This window comes from Bufo bufo, chromosome 1, assembly GCF_905171765.1.
Source record: "Bufo bufo chromosome 1, aBufBuf1.1, whole genome shotgun sequence".
NCBI classification, from domain to species: Eukaryota; Metazoa; Chordata; class Amphibia; order Anura; family Bufonidae; genus Bufo; species Bufo bufo.
In genome coordinates, this window is record NC_053389.1 from 838,638,071 (window position 1) to 838,660,878 (window position 22,808).

At 53.6% G+C, this 22,808-nt stretch overlaps 1 protein-coding gene across 2 annotated transcripts; it reads right to left on the reverse strand.

The window, feature by feature from the left end:
• Nucleotides 1–253: 253 nt before the first annotated feature.
• On the reverse strand, nt 254–13,492 carry MEPCE (methylphosphate capping enzyme). 2 transcript variants are annotated; one of them, XM_040415352.1, is made up of 5 exons: nt 13,411–13,492; nt 11,621–13,113; nt 11,005–11,223; nt 9,734–9,860; nt 254–493 (listed from the first exon to the last, which is right to left on the reverse strand). In XM_040415352.1, the coding sequence occupies exons 2-5, from the start codon at nt 12,896–12,898 to the stop codon at nt 408–410; spliced, it is 1,710 nt and encodes a 569-aa protein (XP_040271286.1). In that variant the 5' UTR covers nt 12,899–13,113; nt 13,411–13,492; the 3' UTR covers nt 254–407. The 2 variants fall into 2 exon arrangements, with proteins under 2 accessions (XP_040271286.1, XP_040271287.1); XM_040415353.1 differs by lacking the exon at nt 13,411–13,492 and adding an exon at nt 13,225–13,251.
• Between the last annotated feature and the right edge of the window lie 9,316 nt (nt 13,493–22,808).

Genomic DNA, 22,808 nt, shown 5'->3' on the forward strand with positions numbered 1-22,808 from the left:
AGGCAGGTGCACTTACCGCTCCGCTAGTGTACGCAGTTATCAGTTGAGGCGCGCTCAGTACCCGGAGCCATTTGGGGTCGTGTATCCCAGCATGCTTTAGGGCACTGGAAACTCCTGATACTAATTCTCACACAAGTTTCTTTGTCAATAAAGCTTATTGAAGAAAGCAGGCTGCACCCTTCAGTGCAATGCTGCATTTCAATAAACTTTATTGACAACCCAGCAGAGGAGACAATAAAGAGACGAGCCAGCGTCATATAACAGCTTGTATTCTGCAAATGTTCCTGCAACAGGCAAAGGTCAAAACCCCAGAAAATGCAAAAAAATAAACTCTGTCCCACCCACCGAAACAATACAAAATAAAAGGGGAGCGCGGTAAAAAAAAAAAAAAAAAAAAAAGCCGTCCTCTAAACCTGGAGAGGCGCGGATGGCGGCGGCGGCGGTTCCTCCCGGATCCCAGACTTGTGGTAAGCATAGATAGACCGCTGGAACCCTGCAGAGGAGAAGAGGGACACCACATGAGCAATGACAGGACAGCGCCCCCTGTGGACACCCCCAGGTGTGAAAGCAGAAGGACCCTGGTCACAGCAGCGCAGGGGCCCATCGTAGACAGCTTGTGCTGCTGGAACCAAGGAGGAGAACCCAGGAGTATTGTGCGTACCCCCCCAGATGTCAGGAGAGAGGACACTGCTACATGGAATACATCAGCGGGGCAGTGTACGGGGGTATATAGAGGAGAGCCCCCGGGGTAGGGGCGGTGCACGGGGGTATATAGAGGAGAGCCCCCGGGGTATGGGCGGTGTACGGGGGTATATAGAAGAGAGCCCCCGGGGTAGGGGCAGTGTACAGGGGTATATAGAGCAGAGCCCCCGGGGTAGGGGCGGTGTACAGGGGTATATAGAGGAGAGCCCCCGGGGTAGGGGCGGTGTACAGGGGTATATAGAGGAGAGCCCCCGGGGTATGGGCGGTGTACAGGGGTATATAGAGGAGAGCCCCCGGGGTAGGGGGGAATATAGAGGAGAGCCCCCGGGGTAGGGGAGGTGTACAGGGGTATATAGAGGAGAGCCCCCGGGGGTAGGGGCGGTGCACGGGGGTATATAGAGGAGAGCCCCCGGGGTAGGGGCGGTGTACAGGGGTATATAGAGGAGAGCCCCCGGGGTAGGGGCGGTGTACAGGGGTATATAGAGGAGAGCCCCCGGGGTAGGGGCGGTGTACAGGGGTATATAGAGGAGAGCCCCCGGGGTAGGGGCGGTGTACAGGGGTATATAGAGGAGAGCCCCCGGGGTAGGGGGGAATATAGAGGAGAGCCCCCGGGGTAGGGGAGGTGTACGGGGGTATATAGAGGAGAGCCCCCGGGGGTAGGGGCGGTGCACGGGGGTATATAGAGGAGAGCCCCCGGGGTAGGGGCGGTGTACAGGGGTATATAGAGGAGAGCCCCCGGGGTAGGGGCGGTGTACAGGGGTATATAGAGGAGAGCCCCCGGGGTAGGGGAGGTGTACAGGGGAATATAGAGGAGAGCCCCCGGGGTAGGGGCGGTGCACGGGGGTATATAGAGGAGAGCCCCCGGGGTAGGGGCGGTGTACAGGGGTATATAGAGGAGAGCCCCCGGGGTAGGGGCGGTGTACAGGGGTATATAGAGGAGAGCCCCCAGGAGTAGGGGCAGTGTAGGGGGGTATATAGAGGAGAGCCCCCGGGGTAGGGGCGGTGTACAGGGGTATATAGAGGAGAGCCCCCGGGGTAGGGGCGGTGTACAGGGGTATATAGAGGAGAGCCCCCAGGAGTAGGGGCAGTGTACGGGGGTATATAGAGGAGAGCCCCCGGGGTAGGGGCGGTGCACGGGGGTATATAGAGGAGAGCCCCCGGGGTAGGGGCGGTGTACAGGGGTATATAGAGGAGAGCCCCCAGGAGTAGGGGCAGTGTACGGGGGTATATAGAGGAGAGCCCCCGGGGTAGGGGAGGTGTACAGGGGTATATAGAGGAGAGCCCCCGGGGTAGGGGAGGTGTACAGGGGTATATAGAGGAGAGCCCCCGGGGTAGGGGTGGTGTACGGGGGTATATAGAGGAGAGCCCCCGGGGTAGGGGCGGTGCACGGGGGTATATAGAGCAGAGCCCCCGGGGTAGGGGCGGTGTACAGGGGTATATAGAGGAGAGCCCCCGAGGTAGGGGCGGTGTACAGGGGTATATAGAGGAGAGCCCCTGGGGTAGGGGGGAATATAGAGGAGAGCCCCCGGGGTAGGGGCGGTGTACAGGGGTATATAGAGGAGAGCCCCCGGGGTAGGGGCAGTGTACAGGGGTATATAGAGGAGAGCCCCCGGGGTAGGGGCGGTTAGGGGTATATAGAGGAGAGCCCCCGGGGGTAGGGGCGGTGCACGGGGGTATATAGAGGAGAGCCCCCGGGGTAGGGAGGTGTACAGGGGTATATAGAGGAGAGCCCCCGGGGTAGGGGCGGTGTACAGGGGTATATAGAGGAGAGCCCCTGGGGTAGGGGGGAATATAGAGGAGAGCCCCCGGGGTAGGGGCGGTGTACAGGGGTATATAGAGGAGAGCCCCCGGGGTAGGGGCGGTGCACGGGGGTATATAGAGGAGAGCCCCCAGGGGTAGGGGCGGTGTACAGGGGTATATAGAGGAGAGCCCCCGGGGTAGGGGCGGTTAGGGGTATATAGAGGAGAGCCCCCGGGGGTAGGGGCGGTGCACGGGGGTATATAGAGGAGAGCCCCCGGGGTAGGGAGGTGTACAGGGGTATATAGAGGAGAGCCCCCGGGGTAGGGGCGGTGTACAGGGGTATATAGAGGAGAGCCCCCGGGGTAGGGGCGGTGTACAGGGGTACTGTATATAGAGGAGAGCCCCCGGGGTAGGGGCGGTGTACAGGGGTATATAGAGGAGAGCCCCCAGGGGTAGGGGCGGTGTACAGGGGTATATAGAGGAGAGCCCCCAGGGGTAGGGGCGGTGTACAGGGGTATATAGAGGAGAGCCCCCGGGGTAGGGGCGGTGTACGGGGGTATATAGAGGAGAGCCCCCAGGGGTAGGGAGGTGTACAGGGGTATATAGAGGAGAGCCCCCGGGGTAGGGGCGGTGTACGGGGGTATATAGAGGAGAGCCCCCAGGGGTAGGGAGGTGTACAGGGGTATATAGAGGAGAGCCCCCGGGGTAGGGAGGTGTACAGGGGTATATAGAGGAGAGCCCCCGGGGTAGGGAGGTGTACAGGGGTATATAGAGCAGAGCCCCCGGGGTAGGGAGGTGTACAGGGGTATATAGAGGAGAGCCCCCGGGGTAGGGGGGAATATAGAGGAGAGCCCCCGGGGTAGGGGCGGTGCACGGGGGTATATAGAGGAGAGCCCCCAGGGGTAGGGGCGGTGTACAGGGGTATATAGAGGAGAGCCCCCGGGGTAGGGGCGGTTAGGGGTATATAGAGGAGAGCCCCCGGGGGTAGGGGCGGTGCACGGGGGTATATAGAGGAGAGCCCCCGGGGTAGGGAGGTGTACAGGGGTATATAGAGGAGAGCCCCCGGGGTAGGGGCGGTGTACAGGGGTATATAGAGGAGAGCCCCAGGGGTAGGGGCGGTGTACAGGGGTATATAGAGGAGAGCCCCCAGGGGTAGGGGCGGTGTACAGGGGTATATAGAGGAGAGCCCCCGGGGTAGGGGCGGTGTACGGGGGTATATAGAGGAGAGCCCCCAGGGGTAGGGAGGTGTACAGGGGTATATAGAGGAGAGCCCCCGGGGTAGGGGCGGTGTACGGGGGTATATAGAGGAGAGCCCCCAGGGGTAGGGAGGTGTACAGGGGTATATAGAGGAGAGCCCCCGGGGTAGGGAGGTGTACAGGGGTATATAGAGGAGAGCCCCCGGGGTAGGGGCGGTGTACAGGGGTATATAGAGGAGAGCCCCCGGGGTAGGGGCGGTGTACAGGGGTATATAGAGGAGAGCCCCCGGGGTAGGGGCGGTGTACAGGGGTATATAGAGCAGAGCCCCCGGGGTAGGGGCGGTGTACAGGGGTATATAGAGGAGAGCCCCCAGGAGTAGGGGCAGTGTACGGGGGTATATAGAGGAGAGCCCCCGGGGTAGGGGCGGTGCACGGGGGTATATAGAGGAGAGCCCCCGGGGTAGGGGCGGTGTACAGGGGTATATAGAGGAGAGCCCCCAGGAGTAGGGGCAGTGTACGGGGGTATATAGAGGAGAGCCCCCGGGGTAGGGGAGGTGTACAGGGGTATATAGAGGAGAGCCCCCGGGGTAGGGGAGGTGTACAGGGGTATATAGAGGAGAGCCCCCGGGGTAGGGGCGGTTAGGGGTATATAGAGGAGAGCCCCCGGGGGTAGGGGCGGTGCACGGGGGTATATAGAGGAGAGCCCCCGGGGTAGGGAGGTGTACAGGGGTATATAGAGGAGAGCCCCCGGGGTAGGGGCGGTGTACAGGGGTATATAGAGGAGAGCCCCAGGGGTAGGGGCGGTGTACAGGGGTATATAGAGGAGAGCCCCCGGGGTAGGGGCGGTGTACAGGGGTATATAGAGGAGAGCCCCCGGGGTAGGGGCGGTGTACGGGGGTATATAGAGGAGAGCCCCCAGGGGTAGGGAGGTGTACAGGGGTATATGGAGGAGAGCCCCCGGGGTAGGGAGGTGTACAGGGGTATATAGAGCAGAGCCCCCGGGGTAGGGGCGGTGTACAGGGGTATATAGAGGAGAGCCCCCGGGGTAGGGGCGGTGTACAGGGGTATATAGAGGAGAGCCCCCGGGGTAGGGGCGGTGTACGGGGGTATATAGAGCAGAGCCCCCGGGGTAGGGGCGGTGTACAGGGGTATATAGAGGAGAGCCCCCGGGGTAGGGGCGGTGTACGGGGGTATATAGAGGAGAGCCCCCAGGAGTAGGGGCGGTGTACGGGGGTATATAGAGGAGAGCCCCCAGGAGTAGGGGCGGTGTACGGGGGTATATAGAGGAGAGCCCCCGGGGTAGGGGCGGTGTACAGGGGTATATAGAGGAGAGCCCCCGGGGTAGGGGCGGTGTACAGGGGTATATAGAGGAGAGCCCCCGGGGTAGGGGCGGTGTACAGGGGTATATAGAGGAGAGCCCCCGGGGTAGGGGCGGTGTACAGGGGTATATAGAGGAGAGCCCCCGGGGTAGGGGGGAATATAGAGGAGAGCCCCCGGGGTAGGGGAGGTGTACGGGGGTATATAGAGGAGAGCCCCCGGGGGTAGGGGCGGTGCACGGGGGTATATAGAGGAGAGCCCCCGGGGGTAGGGGCGGTGCACGGGGGTATATAGAGGAGAGCCCCCGGGGTAGGGGCGGTGTACAGGGGTATATAGAGGAGAGCCCCCGGGGTAGGGGCGGTGTACAGGGGTATATAGAGGAGAGCCCCCGGGGTAGGGGAGGTGTACAGGGGAATATAGAGGAGAGCCCCCGGGGTAGGGGCGGTGCACGGGGGTATATAGAGGAGAGCCCCCGGGGTAGGGGCGGTGTACAGGGGTATATAGAGGAGAGCCCCCGGGGTAGGGGCGGTGTACAGGGGTATATAGAGGAGAGCCCCCAGGAGTAGGGGCAGTGTAGGGGGGTATATAGAGGAGAGCCCCCGGGGTAGGGGCGGTGTACAGGGGTATATAGAGGAGAGCCCCCGGGGTAGGGGCGGTGTACAGGGGTATATAGAGGAGAGCCCCCGGGGTAGGGGCGGTGTACGGGGGTATATAGAGGAGAGCGATGTCGGCAGCTGCACTCTATGGCTGGTTTCACACAGGCGTTGCGGGAACATGCGCGATTTTTCCGCACGAGTGCAAAACATTGTAATGCGTTTTGCACGCGCTTGAGAAAAATCGCGCATGTTTGGTACCCGAACGCTTGGGATCGGTGTTCTGTAGATTGTATTATTTCCCCTTATAACCATGTTGAAAGGGAAAATAATAGCATTCTGAATACAGACTGCATAGTACAATAGGGCTGGAGGGGTTAAAAAAAAAAAAAAATAATAATAATTTTACTCACCTTAATCCACTTGATCGCGGAGCCGGCATCTCCTTCTGTCTTCATCTTAGCTGATTGTAGGAACAGGACCTGTGGTGACGTCACTCCGGTCATCACATGATCCATCACCGTGGTAAAAGATCATGTGATGGATCATGTGATGACCGGAGTGACGTCACCACAGGTCCTGTTCCTACAATCAGCTAAGATGAAGACAGAAGGAGATGCCGGCTCCGCGATCAAGTGGATTAAGGTGAGTAAAATTATTATTTATTTATTTTCTTTTAACCCCTCCAGCGCTATTGTACTATGTATTCTGTATTCAGAATGCTATTATTTCCCCTTATAACCATGTTATAAGGGGAAATAATAATGATCGGGTCCCCATCCCGATCGTCTCCTAGCAACCCACTTCTATGGGGCCTGCGTTGCGTGAAAAACGCAGAATATAGAGCATGCTGCGATTTTCACGCAACGCACAAGTGATGCGTGAAAATCACTGCATCGCATCCGCGCGGAATACTCGCCCGTGTGAAAGGGGCGTAAGTGATCCCATTACCCCGGTGCAGAGCAAAGATCAGCGCTCTACTGTCCGCCCACCGCTCCTCACCGACTGCTCTGCCCTCTCTGGAGCAGCGCGCCGACATTGGCCAATGAGCAGCCTCCCTCCTAATAACCAGCTCCTTCCTTGCTGCTGTCCCTACACCTGCCAGTAAGGAGCTCAGCTATTAGATGTTTAGGGCAACAGCAGTATTGCTGCGCTGCCCACGAGATTCACAGCCTGCAGTGCACTGGTTAACTACATGATGAGCCGTAACGCGTACCAATACGCATTAGCCTTTTTTCAAAGCGTAAAATTGCCTGAACAGGAGTCTATGACGCTTGTACAGGCGTTATTGCGACCTCTGTGTATAGGGGTATATAGAGCAGAGCCCCCGGGATAGGGGCAGTGTACGGGGGTATATAGAGGAGAGCCCCCCGGGGTAGGGGAGGTGTACGGGGGTATATAGAGCAGAGCCCCCGGGATAGGGGCAGTGTACGGGGGTATATAGAGCAGAGCCCCCGGGATAGGGGCAGTGTACGGGGGTATATAGAGGAGAGCCCCCAGGGTAGGGGCGGTGTACAGGGGTATATAGAGCAGAGCCCCCGGGATAGGGGCAGTGTACAGGGGTATATAGAGGAGAGCCCCCCGGGGTAGGGGGAGGTATACAGGGGTATATAGAGTAGAGCCCCCGGGGTAGGGGCGGTGTACGGGGGTATATAGAGGAGAGCCCCCAGGGTAGGGGCGGTGTACAGGGGTATATAGAGCAGAGCCCCCGGGATAGGGGCAGTGTACAGGGGTATATAGAGGAGAGCCCCCCGGGGTAGGGGGAGGTATACAGGGGTATATAGAGTAGAGCCCCCCGGGGTAGGGGAGGTGTACGGGGGTATATAGAGGAGAGCCCCCGGGGTAGGGGCGGTGTACAGGGGTATATAGAGCAGAGCCCCCGGGATAGGGGCAGTGTACAGGGGTATATAGAGGAGAGCCCCCCGGGGTAGGGGGAGGTATACAGGGGTATATAGAGTAGAGCCCCCCGGGGTAGGGGAGGTGTACGGGGGTATATAGAGGAGAGCCCCCGGGGTAGGGGCGGTGTACAGGGGTATATAGAGGAGAGCCCCCCGGGGTAGGGGAGGTGTACAGGGGTATATAGAGGAGAGCCCCCGGGGTAGGGGCGGTGTACAGGGGTATATAGAGGAGAGCCCCCCGGGGTAGGGGAGGTGTACGGGGGTATATAGAGGAGAGCCCCCGGGGTAGGGGCGGTGTACAGGGGTATATAGAGCAGAGCCCCCGGGATAGGGGCAGTGTACAGGGGTATATAGAGGAGAGCCCCCCGGGGTAGGGGGAGGTATACAGGGGTATATAGAGTAGAGCCCCCCGGGGTAGGGGAGGTGTACGGGGGTATATAGAGGAGAGCCCCCGGGGTAGGGGCGGTGTACAGGGGTATATAGAGGAGAGCCCCCGGGGTAGGGGCGGTGTACAGGGGTATATAGAGGAGAGCCCCCGGGGTAGGGGAGGTGTACAGGGGAATATAGAGGAGAGCCCCCGGGGTAGGGGCGGTGCACGGGGGTATATAGAGGAGAGCCCCCGGGGTAGGGGCGGTGTACAGGGGTATATAGAGGAGAGCCCCCGGGGTAGGGGCGGTGTACAGGGGTATATAGAGGAGAGCCCCCGGGGTAGGGGCGGTGTACAGGGGTATATAGAGCAGAGCCCCCGGGATAGGGGCAGTGTACGGGGGTATATACAGCAGAGCCCCCAGGGTAGGGGCAGTGTACAGGGGTATATAGAGTAGAGTCACAAGGGGTAGGGGCGGTGTACAGGGGTATATAGAGGAGAGCCCCCGGGGTAGGGGCAGTGTACAGGGGTATATAGAGGAGAGCCCCCGGGGTAGGGGCAGTGTACAGGGGTATATAGAGGAGAGCCCCAGGAGTAGGGGTGGTGTACAGGGGTATATAGAGCAGAGCCCCCGGAGTAGGGGCGGTGTACAGGGGTATATAGAGCAGAGCCCCCGGGATAGGGGCAGTGTACGGGGGTATATAGAGCAGAGCCCCCAGGGTAGGGGCAGTGTACAGGGGTATATAGAGTAGAGTCACGAGGGGTAGGGGCGGTGTACAGGGGTACTGTATATAGAGGAGAGCCCCCGGGGTAGGGGCGGTGTACAGGGGTACTGTATATAGAGGAGAGCCCCCGGGGTAGGGGCAGTGTACAGGGGTATATAGAGGAGAGCCCCCGGGGTAGGGGCAGTGTACAGGGGTATATAGAGGAGAGCCGCAGGAGTAGGGGCAGTGTACAGGGGTATATAGAGGAGAGCCCCAGGAGTAGGGGTGGTGTACAGGGGTATATAGAGGAGAGCCCCCGGGGTAGGGGCGGTGTACAGGGGTATATAGAGCAGAGCCCCCGGGGTAGGGGCGGTGTACAGGGGTATATAGAGGAGAGCCCCCAGGGGTAGGGAGGTGTACAGGGGTATATAGAGGAGAGCCCCCGGGGTAGGGAGGTGTACAGGGGTATATAGAGCAGAGCCCCCGGGGTAGGGGCGGTGTACAGGGGTATATAGAGGAGAGCCCCCGGGGTAGGGGCAGTGTACAGGGGTATATAGAGGAGAGCCCCCGGGGTAGGGGCGGTGTACAGGGGTATATAGAGGAGAGCCCCCGGGGTAGGGGCAGTGTACAGGGGTATATAGAGGAGAGCCCCCGGGGTAGGGGCGGTGTACAGGGGTATATAGAGGAGAGCCCCCGGGGTAGGGGCAGTGTACAGGGGTATATAGAGGAGAGCCCCCGGGGTAGGGGCAGTGTACAGGGGTATATAGAGGAGAGCCCCCGGGGTAGGGGCGGTGTACAGGGGTATATAGAGGAGAGCCCCCGGGGTAGGGGCAGTGTACAGGGGTATATAGAGGAGAGCCCCCGGGGTAGGGGCGGTGTACAGGGGTATATAGAGGAGAGCCCCAGGGGTAGGGGCGGTGTACAGGGGTATATAGAGGAGAGCCCCCCGGGGTAGGGGCGGTGTACAGGGGTATATAGAGGAGAGCCCCCAGGGTAGGGGCGGTGTACAGGGGTATATAGAGGAGAGCCCCCCGGGGTAGGGGCGGTGTACAGGGGTATATAGAGGAGAGCCCCCGGGGTAGGGGCGGTGTACAGGGGTATATAGAGGAGAGCCCCCCGGGGTAGGGGCGGTGTACAGGGGTATATAGAGGAGAGCCCCCAGGGTAGGGGCGGTGTACAGGGGTATATAGAGGAGAGCCCCAGGTATGAGGATTACCTTTTGCGGAGGTGCACGGTGTGGCGAGCAGCTCGTAGCTGGAGAACCCTACGTCGGAGGACATGAGGTAGGCGGTGAACTGATCCGGCCTCAGCGAGATATTACAGAAATTCCTGTAGATGGCTTCCTGCAGAGAGAACGAGCTCGTTAGTCACTACCCCATCATCCCCGGTCACTTACCGTCAGCTCCTATCCTCACCTCCCCGGTCACTTACCGTCAGCTCCTATCCTCACCTCCCCGGTCACTTACAGTCAGCTCCTATCCTCACCTCCCCGGTCACTTACAGTCACCTCCTATCCTCACCTCCCCGGTCACTTACCGTCAGCTCCTATCCTCACCTCCCCGGTCACTTACAGTCAGCTCCTATCCTCACCTCCCCGGTCACTTACAGTCAGCTCCTATCCTCACCTCCCCGGTCACTTACAGTCAGCTCCTATCCTCACCTCCCCGGTCACTTACCGTCAGCTCCTATCCTCACCTCCCCGGTCACTTACCCTCACCTCCCCGGTCACTTACCATCAGCTCCTATCCTCACCTCCCCGGTCACTTACCGTCCCTCATACCCTCACCTCCCTGGTCACTTACCGTCCCTCATACCCTCACCTCCCTGGTCACTTACTGTCTTACCCTCACCTCCCTGGTCACTTACCGTCCCTCATAGCCTCACCTCCCTGGTCACTTACCATCCCTCATACCCTCACCTCCCTGGTCACTTACCGTCCCTCATACCCTCACCTCCCTGGTCACTTACCGTCCCTCATACCCTCACCTCCCTGGTCACTTACCGTCCCTCATACCCTCACCTCCCTGGTCACTTACCGTCCCTCATACCCTCACCTCCCTGGTCACTTACCGTCCCTCATACCCTCACCTCCCTGGTCACTTACTGTCTTACCCTCACCTCCCTGGTCACTTACCGTCCCTCATACCCTCACCTCCCTGGTCACTTACTGTCTTATCCTCACCTCCCTGGTCACTTACCGTCCCTCATACCCTCACCTCCCTGGTCACTTACCATCCCTCATACCCTCACCTCCCCGGTCACTTACTGTCTTACCCTCACCTCCCTGGTCACTTACCGTCCCTCATACCCTCACCTCCCTGGTCACTTACTGTCTTATCCTCACCTCCCTGGTCACTTACCATCTTACCCTCACCTCCCCGGTCACTTACCATCTTACCCTCACCTCCCCGGTCACTTACCATCTTACCCTCACCTCCCCGGTCACTTACCATCCCTCATACCCTCACCTCCCCCATCATCACTCACCGTCAGCTTCTTCCTCTTGCCGTATGAGGACCAGGGCTGCGGCTCCAGGATCAGGATGCCCCCGGGTCTCAGGTGTCGGTACATCCTCTTGAACATTCTCTTTAGGCCATCGTCGCCCCAGTTGAGGTGGACCCACTTGGTGACGCTGAGGCACATGATGATGTCATACTCCGGTCTCTGCACCGTCAGCAGCTCGTCCCGATCCAGCACATAGTTACCCTGCGCCAGGAAGAACAGTCATGAGGTCTATAGGCCATAAAGCCTGGCTCTACACAGAAAAAAATATGCATCTCCCCCTAGTGGCACCTCCAAGAGCTGCAATTACTACGGCCGGCGCCACTGGTGGAGTATTATGGAAGGTTACAGTAGGAGGTACTCCGTGGTACCTGTGTAATTAGGGCCTATGCAGCACAAGGAGAGGGTCCGAGGACCAGGCAGAGCCGACTATAAGTCTACCTACTACAGAAAGGACACCCATGGGGGCCCGGGGAGGGGCCAGCACTCAATGCTTCAGCCGAGGTCACAGATATCTGGAGCAAACATGACCTGCAATGACCGCCATTACACCCCCCCCCCCCCCACATGGGTGCGATCCGTCTGCCGGACATGATCTCACCTTCACGAACACCACGTTATGTGGAAACGTGGCGCTCCTGTCCTCCTCCTGTCCGCCGGTGCTGGGAATGCTCGGTGCAGCTATGGGTCCTCGGGTAGCGGCCAACGCTGCAGGGAAACCGCCGCTGCCACCTCGCGAGGACTGTGAAAGGTAATGTCTGATGTTCTGGCGGGCGGCATGTATCAGGGAGCCATCAATGTCCAGTCCTACTATACGCAGCGGCTCCAGTTTTAGGGCCACGTTCAGCGTCATGTGCCCCACATTGCACCCAATGTCCAGTACCGCCTTGTTACGGAACCAGTCCGGTCTCAGTGCCCGTAGCCGCGGGTCGTCAGACCGCGATGGGTTCCGGTAGCCATAATACCGGCAGTAATTGCCAAACTGGAAACGGTTTTTGCCCTTAGGCTGGGGCCCCCGACAGTGGACTTTGGGGGCCTCGGCGCTACCTTCTGGCTTCACAGCAGCCACCACACTTGCCAAGTTCTTGCCCTTCTCAGGGCTACCTTGCCTCCCCTCAGATTTGCTGGAGGTCCTCCTCCTTTTACGGTGCCGAGACCCTGGCCCGCCTGAGCCAGTGGCGGGTGGCGCGGACCCCTCAGCGGCCTCATGTTCCAAGGACGGTAACGCTACGACTTCATCTCGGCAGTTTATGGTGGTGTTGAGTTCGTACGGTCGGAGTTCCTCTGGCAAGGGTTCGGCTTCCTGCCCCAAGGGGGCCTTGACGGGAGCGTCCGTCGACAGGTGGTGGCGGTGTCGATGCCTTTTCCGGCCACTTTTCAGGGGGGAGAGCAGGAGTTCAACGTCGCCAGAACCAGTATTAAGACTCAATGGATCCGAGAGGTCCTTGGGGATCAGAATCTCAACGGGATCCCTATTCCGGGACGGGAGAGGAGAGGACTTTGGGGTCTCCGCATTGAGGGTACGGCTCACCTCCTCATCCAGAAGGCTGTTTAGGTTCAGGGGGTCAAATATATTACCCCCAAGGAGGAAGTTGGAGGGTAAAACGGGGTCACAGTCTGAGTTGACCCGTCTCCGGCGCTTGAATGGAGTGGGGTGCTTGAAGCCGACATTGAAGCTGTTCCGCCTCTTACCCTGAAAACCGTTTCGGGGGACCCGTGGGGGGTTCGGCTCTAGCCCCTCTTTCAAGCCTTGGTTCTGGAAATCTGCCGGCACAGGAGGGAGCGGAGCCAGAAAAGTCTTTTCGCTATCGACATCGCCAGCTTCCACAGCTGGCTGCAAGGTTTCGGAAGAAGACGCCATTTCTAGCAGAACCTGCATGGGTGCATCCGGGATCAGGGAACGTCCAGCGCGCTGACAACTCCGAGCAGTGAGGCTATCACTCCTGTGCTCACAGCAAGACGTCAGCCATCCTAACACTGCCAGGAGCCCACAAACTCCTAGAAGGCGGGACTAGCATAGGACACGCCCTCTGTCAAACAGACACACCCCTGAGCAGTCCTTCCTCCAGATAGCTGAACTGAGCTGTGTGGAGCCTGGAAGAGAAAAGTGATAAATTATTCTTCAGCTCTTGCTGCAACTTCCCTGGCTGAGGACACAAGGCACTGGGTGTGAGGTAAGGTTACAACTAGACGACGAACACCCACAACTAGCCCAACCTCCCCAGCAACCGCTGACTACTGACTGAAATGGCGGGGGAGCGCTCTTATTTATACACCCTCCACTAGCCCCGCCCCACTAGCTGGCCGTCTCACTGAGGCCAATACTAAAGCTTCTACCTAGCCACCCTCTAGGCGCATGCGCGCCCTAACCACGCCCCCTTAACTTCGCACCTGAAAGATGAGCAGAGAGCAAACGAGTCTGTGTGCGACTTCACGTCGTACGCGCCGTTATATAGACATGTGTGACCCCGCCCATAGACGTGACGTCACGACAACACAGGCCCCCTTTCCTCCGGAGTTTTCATCACGTGATTAAGATTGAAGGCCACTGCGAACCAATCATCACTTGGAACAGAAGCATTCGCCCCTAGACTGCAGCCAATGAGAAACGTAAACATTGGAGAGGTTGCCCCTCGCATCGCCTGAATAATCGAAGAGTATGATCTTCATGGCGGAACGGATATGAGACCGCCTCCCTCGTGAAAATTACCGCTTCGATAGATGCCCTTAGGAAAGTTTAAAATAATAACCAGTCCGCCCATTGATTCGAACCTTCCGGAGACGTCGCGTCAGGATTACAATGGACACCTCTTGTGTGTCTGAGGGGGCCTCCGCGGTGTGCAGGGCATGCTGGGAACTGTAGTCTCCGCTCCCCGCCCTCTCCTCTTACGTTCTGGTGTCGTCTATGGGCTCTCTCCTCTTCCGTGAGGGGAAATAAAATGGCGACAGAAGGTGTAAGGCCTGAGCCCTGCTCGGTGCAAGCGGACGCCCCGCAGAAGTTCTGGCCCGTGCAAAGTCCTCACTGCTGCATGTACATGCGCCCCTCACACTGTGTACACCAGCCCTGATATACCGCTCATTACCCCTGTATACTCCCCTGATGTACAGCTCATTACCCCTGTATACACCCCTGATATACAGCTCATTACCCCTGTATACACCCCTGATATACAGCTCATTACCCCTGTATACATCCCTGATATACAGCTCATTACCCCTGTATACACCACCCCTGATATACAGCTCATTACCCCTGTATACACCACCCCTGATATACAGCTCATTACCCCTGTATACATCCCTGATATACAGCTCATTACCCCTGTATACTCCCCTGATATACAGCTCATTACCCCTGTATACACCCCTGATATACAGCTCATTACCCCTGTATACACCCCTGATATACAGCTCATTACCCCTGTATACTCCCCTGATATACAGCTCATTACCCCTGTATACTCCCCTGATATACAGCTCATTACCCCTGTATACTCCCCTGATATACAGCTCATTACCCCTGTATACACCCCTGATATACAGCTCATTACCCCTGTATACTCCCCTGATATACAGCTCATTACCCCTGTATACTCCCCTGATATACAGCTCATTACCCCTGTATACACCCCTGATATACAGCTCATTACCCCTGTATACACCCCTGATATACAGCTCATTACCCCTGTATACTCCCCTGATATACAGCTCATTACCCCTGTATACACCCCTGATATACAGCTCATTACCCCTGTATACTCCCCTGATATACAGCTCATTACCCCTGTATACTCCCCTGATATACAGCTCATTACCCCTGTATACTCCCCTGATATACCGCTCATTACCCCTGTATACTCCCCTGATATACCGCTCATTACCCCTGTATACTCCCCTGATATACCGCTCATTACCCCTGTATACACCCCTGATATACAGCTCATTACCCCTGTATACACCTCTGATATACAGCTCATTACCCCTGTATACTCCCCTGATATACAGCTCATTACCCCTGTATACACCCCTGATATACAGCTCATTACCCCTGTATACACCCCTGATATACAGCTCATTACCCCTGTATACACCCCTGATATACAGCTCATTACCCCTGTATACACCCCTGATATACAGCTCATTACCCCTGTATACACCTCTGATATACCGCTCATTACCCCTGTATACACCCCTGATATACCGCTCATTACCCCTGTATACTCCCCTGATATACAGCTCATTACCCCTGTATACACCCCTGATATACAGCTCATTACCCCTGTATACACCACCCCTAATATACAGCTCATTACCCCTGTATACACCTCTGATATACAGCTCATTACCCCTGTATACACCCCTGATATACAGCTCATTACCCCTGTATACACCTCTGATATACAGCTCATTACTTCTGTATACACCCCTGATATACAGCTCATTACCCCTGTATACACCCCTGAAATACAGCTCATTACCCCTGTATACACCCCTGATATACAGCTTATTACCCCTGTATACACCTCTGATATACAGCTCATTACCCCTGTATACACCCCTGATATACAGCTTATTACCCCTGTATACACCCCTGATATACAGCTCATTACCCCTGTATACACCCTTGATATACAGCTCATTACCCCTGTATACACCCCTGATATACAGCTCATTACCCCTGTATACACCTCTGATATACAGCTCATTACCCCTGTATACACCCCTGATATACAGCTCATTACCCCTGTATACACCCCTGAAATACAGCTCATTACACCTGTATACACCCCTGATATACAGCTCATTACCCCTGTATACACCTCTGATATACAGCTCATTACCCCTGTATACACCCCTGATATACAGCTTATTACCCCTGATATACAGCTCATTTCCTCTGTATACACCTCTGATATACAGCTTATTACCCCTGTATACACCTCTGATATACAGCTCATTACCCCTGATATACAGCTCATTACCCCTGTATACACCCCTGATATACAGCTTATTACCCCTGTATACACCTCTGATATACAGCTCATTACCCCTGTATACACCCCTGATATACAGCTCATTACCCCTGTATACACCCCTGATATACAGCTTATTACCCCTGTATACACCCCTGATATACAGCTCATTACCCCTGTATACACCCTTGATATACAGCTCATTACCCCTGTATACACCCCTGATATACAGCTCATTACCCCTGTATACACCTCTGATATACAGCTCATTACCCCTGTATACACCCCTGATATACAGCTCATTACCCCTGTATACACCCCTGAAATACAGCTCATTACACCTGTATACACCCCTGATATACAGCTCATTACCCCTGTATACACCCCTGATATACAGCTCATTACCCCTGTATACACCTCTGATATACAGCTCATTACCCCTGTATACACCCCTGATATACAGCTTATTACCCCTGATATACAGCTCATTTCCTCTGTATACACCTCTGATATACAGCTTATTACCCCTGTATACACCTCTGATATACAGCTCATTACCCCTGATATACAGCTCATTACCCCTGTATACACCCCTGATATACAGCTCATTACCCCTGTATACACCCCTGATATACAGCTCATTACCCCTGTATACACCTCTGATATACAGCTCATTACCCCTGTATACACCCCTGATATACAGCTCATTACCCCTGTATACACCCCTGATATACCGCTCATTACCCCTGTATACACCCCTGATATACAGCTCATTACCCCTGTATACACCTCTGATATACAGCTCATTACCCCTGTATACACCCCTGATATACAGCTCATTACCCCTGTATACACCCCTGAAATACAGCTCATTACACCTGTATACACCCCTGATATACAGCTCATTACCCCTGTATACACCACCCCTGATATACAGCTCATTACCACTGTATACTCCCCTGATATACAGCTCATTACCCCTGTATACTCCCCTGATATACAGCTCATTACCCCTGTATACACCTCTGATATACAGCTCATTACCCCTGTATACACCCCTGATATACAGCTCATTACCCCTGTATACACCCCTGATATACAGCTCATTACCCCTGTATACACCCCTGATATACAGCTCATTACCCCTGTATACACCTCTGATATACAGCTCATTACCCCTGTATACACCTCTGATATACAGCTCATTACCCCTGTATACACCACCCCTAATATACAGCTCATTACCCCTGTATACACCACCCCTGATATACAGCTCATTACCCCTGTATACACCACCCCTAATATACAGCTCATTACCCCTGTATACACCTCTGATATACAGCTTATTACCCCTGTATAAACCCCTGATATACAGCTCATTACCCCTGTATACACCCCTGATATACAGCTCATTACCCCTGTATACACCACCCCTGATATACAGCTCATTACCCCTGTATACACCCCTGATATACAGCTCATTACCCCTGTATACACCCCTGATATACAGCTCATTACCCCTGTATACACCTCTGATATACAGCTCATTACCCCTGTATACACCCCTGATATACAGCTCATTACCCCTGTATACACCCCTGAAATACAGCTCATTACACCTGTATACACCCCTGATATACAGCTCATTACCCCTGTATACTCCCCTGATATACAGCTCATTACCCCTGTATACTCCCCTGATATACAGCTCATTACCCCTGTATACACCCCTGATATACAGCTCATTACCCCTGTATACACCCCTGATATACAGCTCATTACCCCTGTATACACCCCTGATATACAGCTCATTACCCCTGTATACACCTCTGATATACAGCTCATTACCCCTGTATACACCTCTGATATACAGCTCATTACCCCTGTATACACCACCCCTAATATACAGCTCATTACCCCTGTATACACCACCCCTGATATACAGCTCATTACCCCTGTATACACCACCCCTAATATACAGCTCATTACCCCTGTATACACCTCTGATATACAGCTTATTACCCCTGTATAAACCCCTGATATACAGCTCATTACCCCTGTATACACCCCTGATATACAGCTCATTACCCCTGTATACACCACCCCTGATATACAGCTCATTACCCCTGTATACACCCCTGATATACAGCTCATTACCCCTGTATACACCACCCCTAATATACAGCTCATTACCCCTGTATACACCTCTGATATACAGCTTATTACCCCTGTATAAACCCCTGATATACAGCTCATTACCCCTGTATACACCCCTGATATACAGCTCATTACCCCTGTATACACCCCTGATATACAGATCATTACCCCTGTATACACCCCTGATATACAGCTCATTACCCCTGTATACACCCCTGATATACAGCTCATTACCCCTGTATACACCTCTGATATACAGCTCATTACCCCTGTATACACCCCTGATATACAGCTCATTACCCCTGTATACACCTCTGATATACAGCTCATTACCCCTGTATACACCCCTGATATACAGCTCATTACCCCTGTATACACCCCTGATATACAGCTCATTACCCCTGTATACACCCCTGATATGCAGCTCATTACCCCTGTATACACCCCTGATATACAGCTCATTACCCCTGTATACATCCCTGATATACAGCTCATTACCCCTGTATACACCCCTGATATGCAGCTCATTACCCTGTATACACCCCTGATATACTGCTCATTACCCCTGTATACACCCCTGATATACAGCTCATTACCCCTGTATACACCCCTGATATACAGCTCATTACCCCTGTATACACCTCTGATATACAGCTCATTACCCCTATATACACCTCTGATATACAGCTCATTACCCTGTATACACCCCTAATATACAGCTCATTACCCCTGTATACACCCCTGATATGCAGCTCATTACCCCTGTATACACCCCTGATATACAGCTCATTACCCTGTATACACCCCTGATATACTGCTCATTACCCCTGTATACACCCCTGATATACAGCTCATTACCCCTGTATACACCTCTGATATACAGCTAATTACCCCTGTATACACCTCTGATATACAGCTCATTACCCCTGTATACACCACCCCTGATATACAGCTCATTACCCCTGTATACACCCCTGATATACAGCTCATTACCCCTGTATACTCCCCTGATATACCGCTCATTACCCCTGTATACACCCCTGATATACAGCTCATTACCCCTGTATACACCTCTGATATACAGCTCATTACCCCTGTATACACCTCTGATATACAGCTCATTACCCCTGTATACACCCCTGATATACAGCTTATTACCCCTGATATACAGCTCATTTCCTCTGTATACACCTCTGATATACAGCTTATTACCCCTGTATACACCTCTGATATACAGCTCATTACCCCTGATATACAGCTCATTACCCCTGTATACACCCCTGATATACAGCTTATTACCCCTGTATACACCTCTGATATACAGCTCATTACCCCTGTATACACCCCTGAAATACAGCTCATTACCCCTGTATACACCCCTGATATACAGCTTATTACCCCTGTATACACCCCTGATATACAGCTCATTACCCCTGTATACACCCTTGATATACAGCTCATTACCCCTGTATACACCCCTGATATACAGCTCATTACCCCTGTATACACCTCTGATATACAGCTCATTACCCCTGTATACACCCCTGATATACAGCTCATTACCCCTGTATACACCCCTGAAATACAGCTCATTACACCTGTATACACCCCTGATATACAGCTCATTACCCCTGTATACACCCCTGATATACAGCTCATTACCCCTGTATACACCTCTGATATACAGCTCATTACCCCTGTATACACCCCTGATATACAGCTTATTACCCCTGATATACAGCTCATTTCCTCTGTATACACCTCTGATATACAGCTTATTACCCCTGTATACACCTCTGATATACAGCTCATTACCCCTGATATACAGCTCATTACCCCTGTATACACCCCTGATATACAGCTCATTACCCCTGTATACACCCCTGATATACAGCTCATTACCCCTGTATACACCTCTGATATACAGCTCATTACCCCTGTATACACCCCTGATATACAGCTCATTACCCCTGTATACACCCCTGATATACCGCTCATTACCCCTGTATACACCCCTGATATACAGCTCATTACCCCTGTATACACCTCTGATATACAGCTCATTACCCCTGTATACACCCCTGATATACAGCTCATTACCCCTGTATACACCCCTGAAATACAGCTCATTACACCTGTATACACCCCTGATATACAGCTCATTACCCCTGTATACACCACCCCTGATATACAGCTCATTACCACTGTATACTCCCCTGATATACAGCTCATTACCCCTGTATACTCCCCTGATATACAGCTCATTACCCCTGTATACACCTCTGATATACAGCTCATTACCCCTGTATACACCCCTGATATACAGCTCATTACCCCTGTATACACCCCTGATATACAGCTCATTACCCCTGTATACACCCCTGATATACAGCTCATTACCCCTGTATACACCTCTGATATACAGCTCATTACCCCTGTATACACCTCTGATATACAGCTCATTACCCCTGTATACACCACCCCTAATATACAGCTCATTACCCCTGTATACACCACCCCTGATATACAGCTCATTACCCCTGTATACACCCCTGATATACAGCTCATTACCCCTGTATACACCCCTGATATACAGCTCATTACCCCTGTATACACCTCTGATATACAGCTTATTACCCCTGTATAAACCCCTGATATACAGCTCATTACCCCTGTATACACCCCTGATATACAGCTCATTACCCCTGTATACACCACCCCTGATATACAGCTCATTACCCCTGTATACACCCCTGATATACAGCTCATTACCCCTGTATACACCCCTGATATACAGCTCATTACCCCTGTATACACCTCTGATATACAGCTCATTACCCCTGTATACACCCCTGATATACAGCTCATTACCCCTGTATACACCCCTGAAATACAGCTCATTACACCTGTATACACCCCTGATATACAGCTCATTACCCCTGTATACTCCCCTGATATACAGCTCATTACCCCTGTATACTCCCCTGATATACAGCTCATTACCCCTGTATACACCCCTGATATACAGCTCATTACCCCTGTATACACCCCTGATATACAGCTCATTACCCCTGTATACACCCCTGATATACAGCTCATTACCCCTGTATACACCTCTGATATACAGCTCATTACCCCTGTATACACCTCTGATATACAGCTCATTACCCCTGTATACACCACCCCTAATATACAGCTCATTACCCCTGTATACACCACCCCTGATATACAGCTCATTACCCCTGTATACACCACCCCTAATATACAGCTCATTACCCCTGTATACACCTCTGATATACAGCTTATTACCCCTGTATAAACCCCTGATATACAGCTCATTACCCCTGTATACACCCCTGATATACAGCTCATTACCCCTGTATACACCACCCCTGATATACAGCTCATTACCCCTGTATACACCCCTGATATACAGCTCATTACCCCTGTATACACCACCCCTAATATACAGCTCATTACCCCTGTATACACCTCTGATATACAGCTTATTACCCCTGTATAAACCCCTGATATACAGCTCATTACCCCTGTATACACCCCTGATATACAGATCATTACCCCTGTATACACCCCTGATATACAGCTCATTACCCCTGTATACACCCCTGATATACAGCTCATTACCCCTGTATACACCTCTGATATACAGCTCATTACCCCTGTATACACCCCTGATATACAGCTCATTACCCCTGTATACACCTCTGATATACAGCTCATTACCCCTGTATACACCCCTGATATACAGCTCATTACCCCTGTATACACCCCTGATATACAGCTCATTACCCCTGTATACACCCCTGATATGCAGCTCATTACCCCTGTATACACCCCTGATATACAGCTCATTACCCCTGTATACATCCCTGATATACAGCTCATTACCCCTGTATACACCCCTGATATGCAGCTCATTACCCTGTATACACCCCTGATATACTGCTCATTACCCCTGTATACACCCCTGATATACAGCTCATTACCCCTGTATACACCCCTGATATACAGCTCATTACCCCTGTATACACCTCTGATATACAGCTCATTACCCCTATATACACCTCTGATATACAGCTCATTACCCTGTATACACCCCTAATATACAGCTCATTACCCCTGTATACACCCCTGATATGCAGCTCATTACCCCTGTATACACCCCTGATATACAGCTCATTACCCTGTATACACCCCTGATATACTGCTCATTACCCCTGTATACACCCCTGATATACAGCTCATTACCCCTGTATACACCTCTGATATACAGCTAATTACCCCTGTATACACCTCTGATATACAGCTCATTACCCCTGTATACACCACCCCTGATATACAGCTCATTACCCCTGTATACACCCCTGATATACAGCTCATTACCCCTGTATACTCCCCTGATATACCGCTCATTACCCCTGTATACACCCCTGATATACAGCTCATTACCCCTGTATACACCTCTGATATACAGCTCATTACCCCTGTATACACCTCTGATATACAGCTCATTACCCCTGTATACACCCCTGATATACAGCTCATTACCCCTGTATACACCCTTGATATACAGCTCATTACCCCTGTATACACCTCTGATATACAGCTTATTACCCCTGTATAAACCCCTGATATACA

What these genes read in the sequence shown, in the direction of transcription:
- MEPCE (XM_040415352.1), bottom strand. Translation starts at nt 12,898, where the DNA reads ATGCAGGTTCTGCTAGAAATGGCGTCTTCTTCCGAAACCTTGCAGCCA. An exon ending in ATAACGTGGTGTTCGTGAAG is followed by an intron (nt 11,224 to 11,620) that starts GTGAGATCATGT and finishes TTCCTGGCGCAG; the next exon opens with GGTAACTATGTGCTGGATCG. An exon ending in ACCGTGCACCTCCGCAAAAG is followed by an intron (nt 494 to 9,733) that starts GTAATCCTCATA and finishes TCTCCTCTGCAG; the next exon opens with GGTTCCAGCGGTCTATCTAT.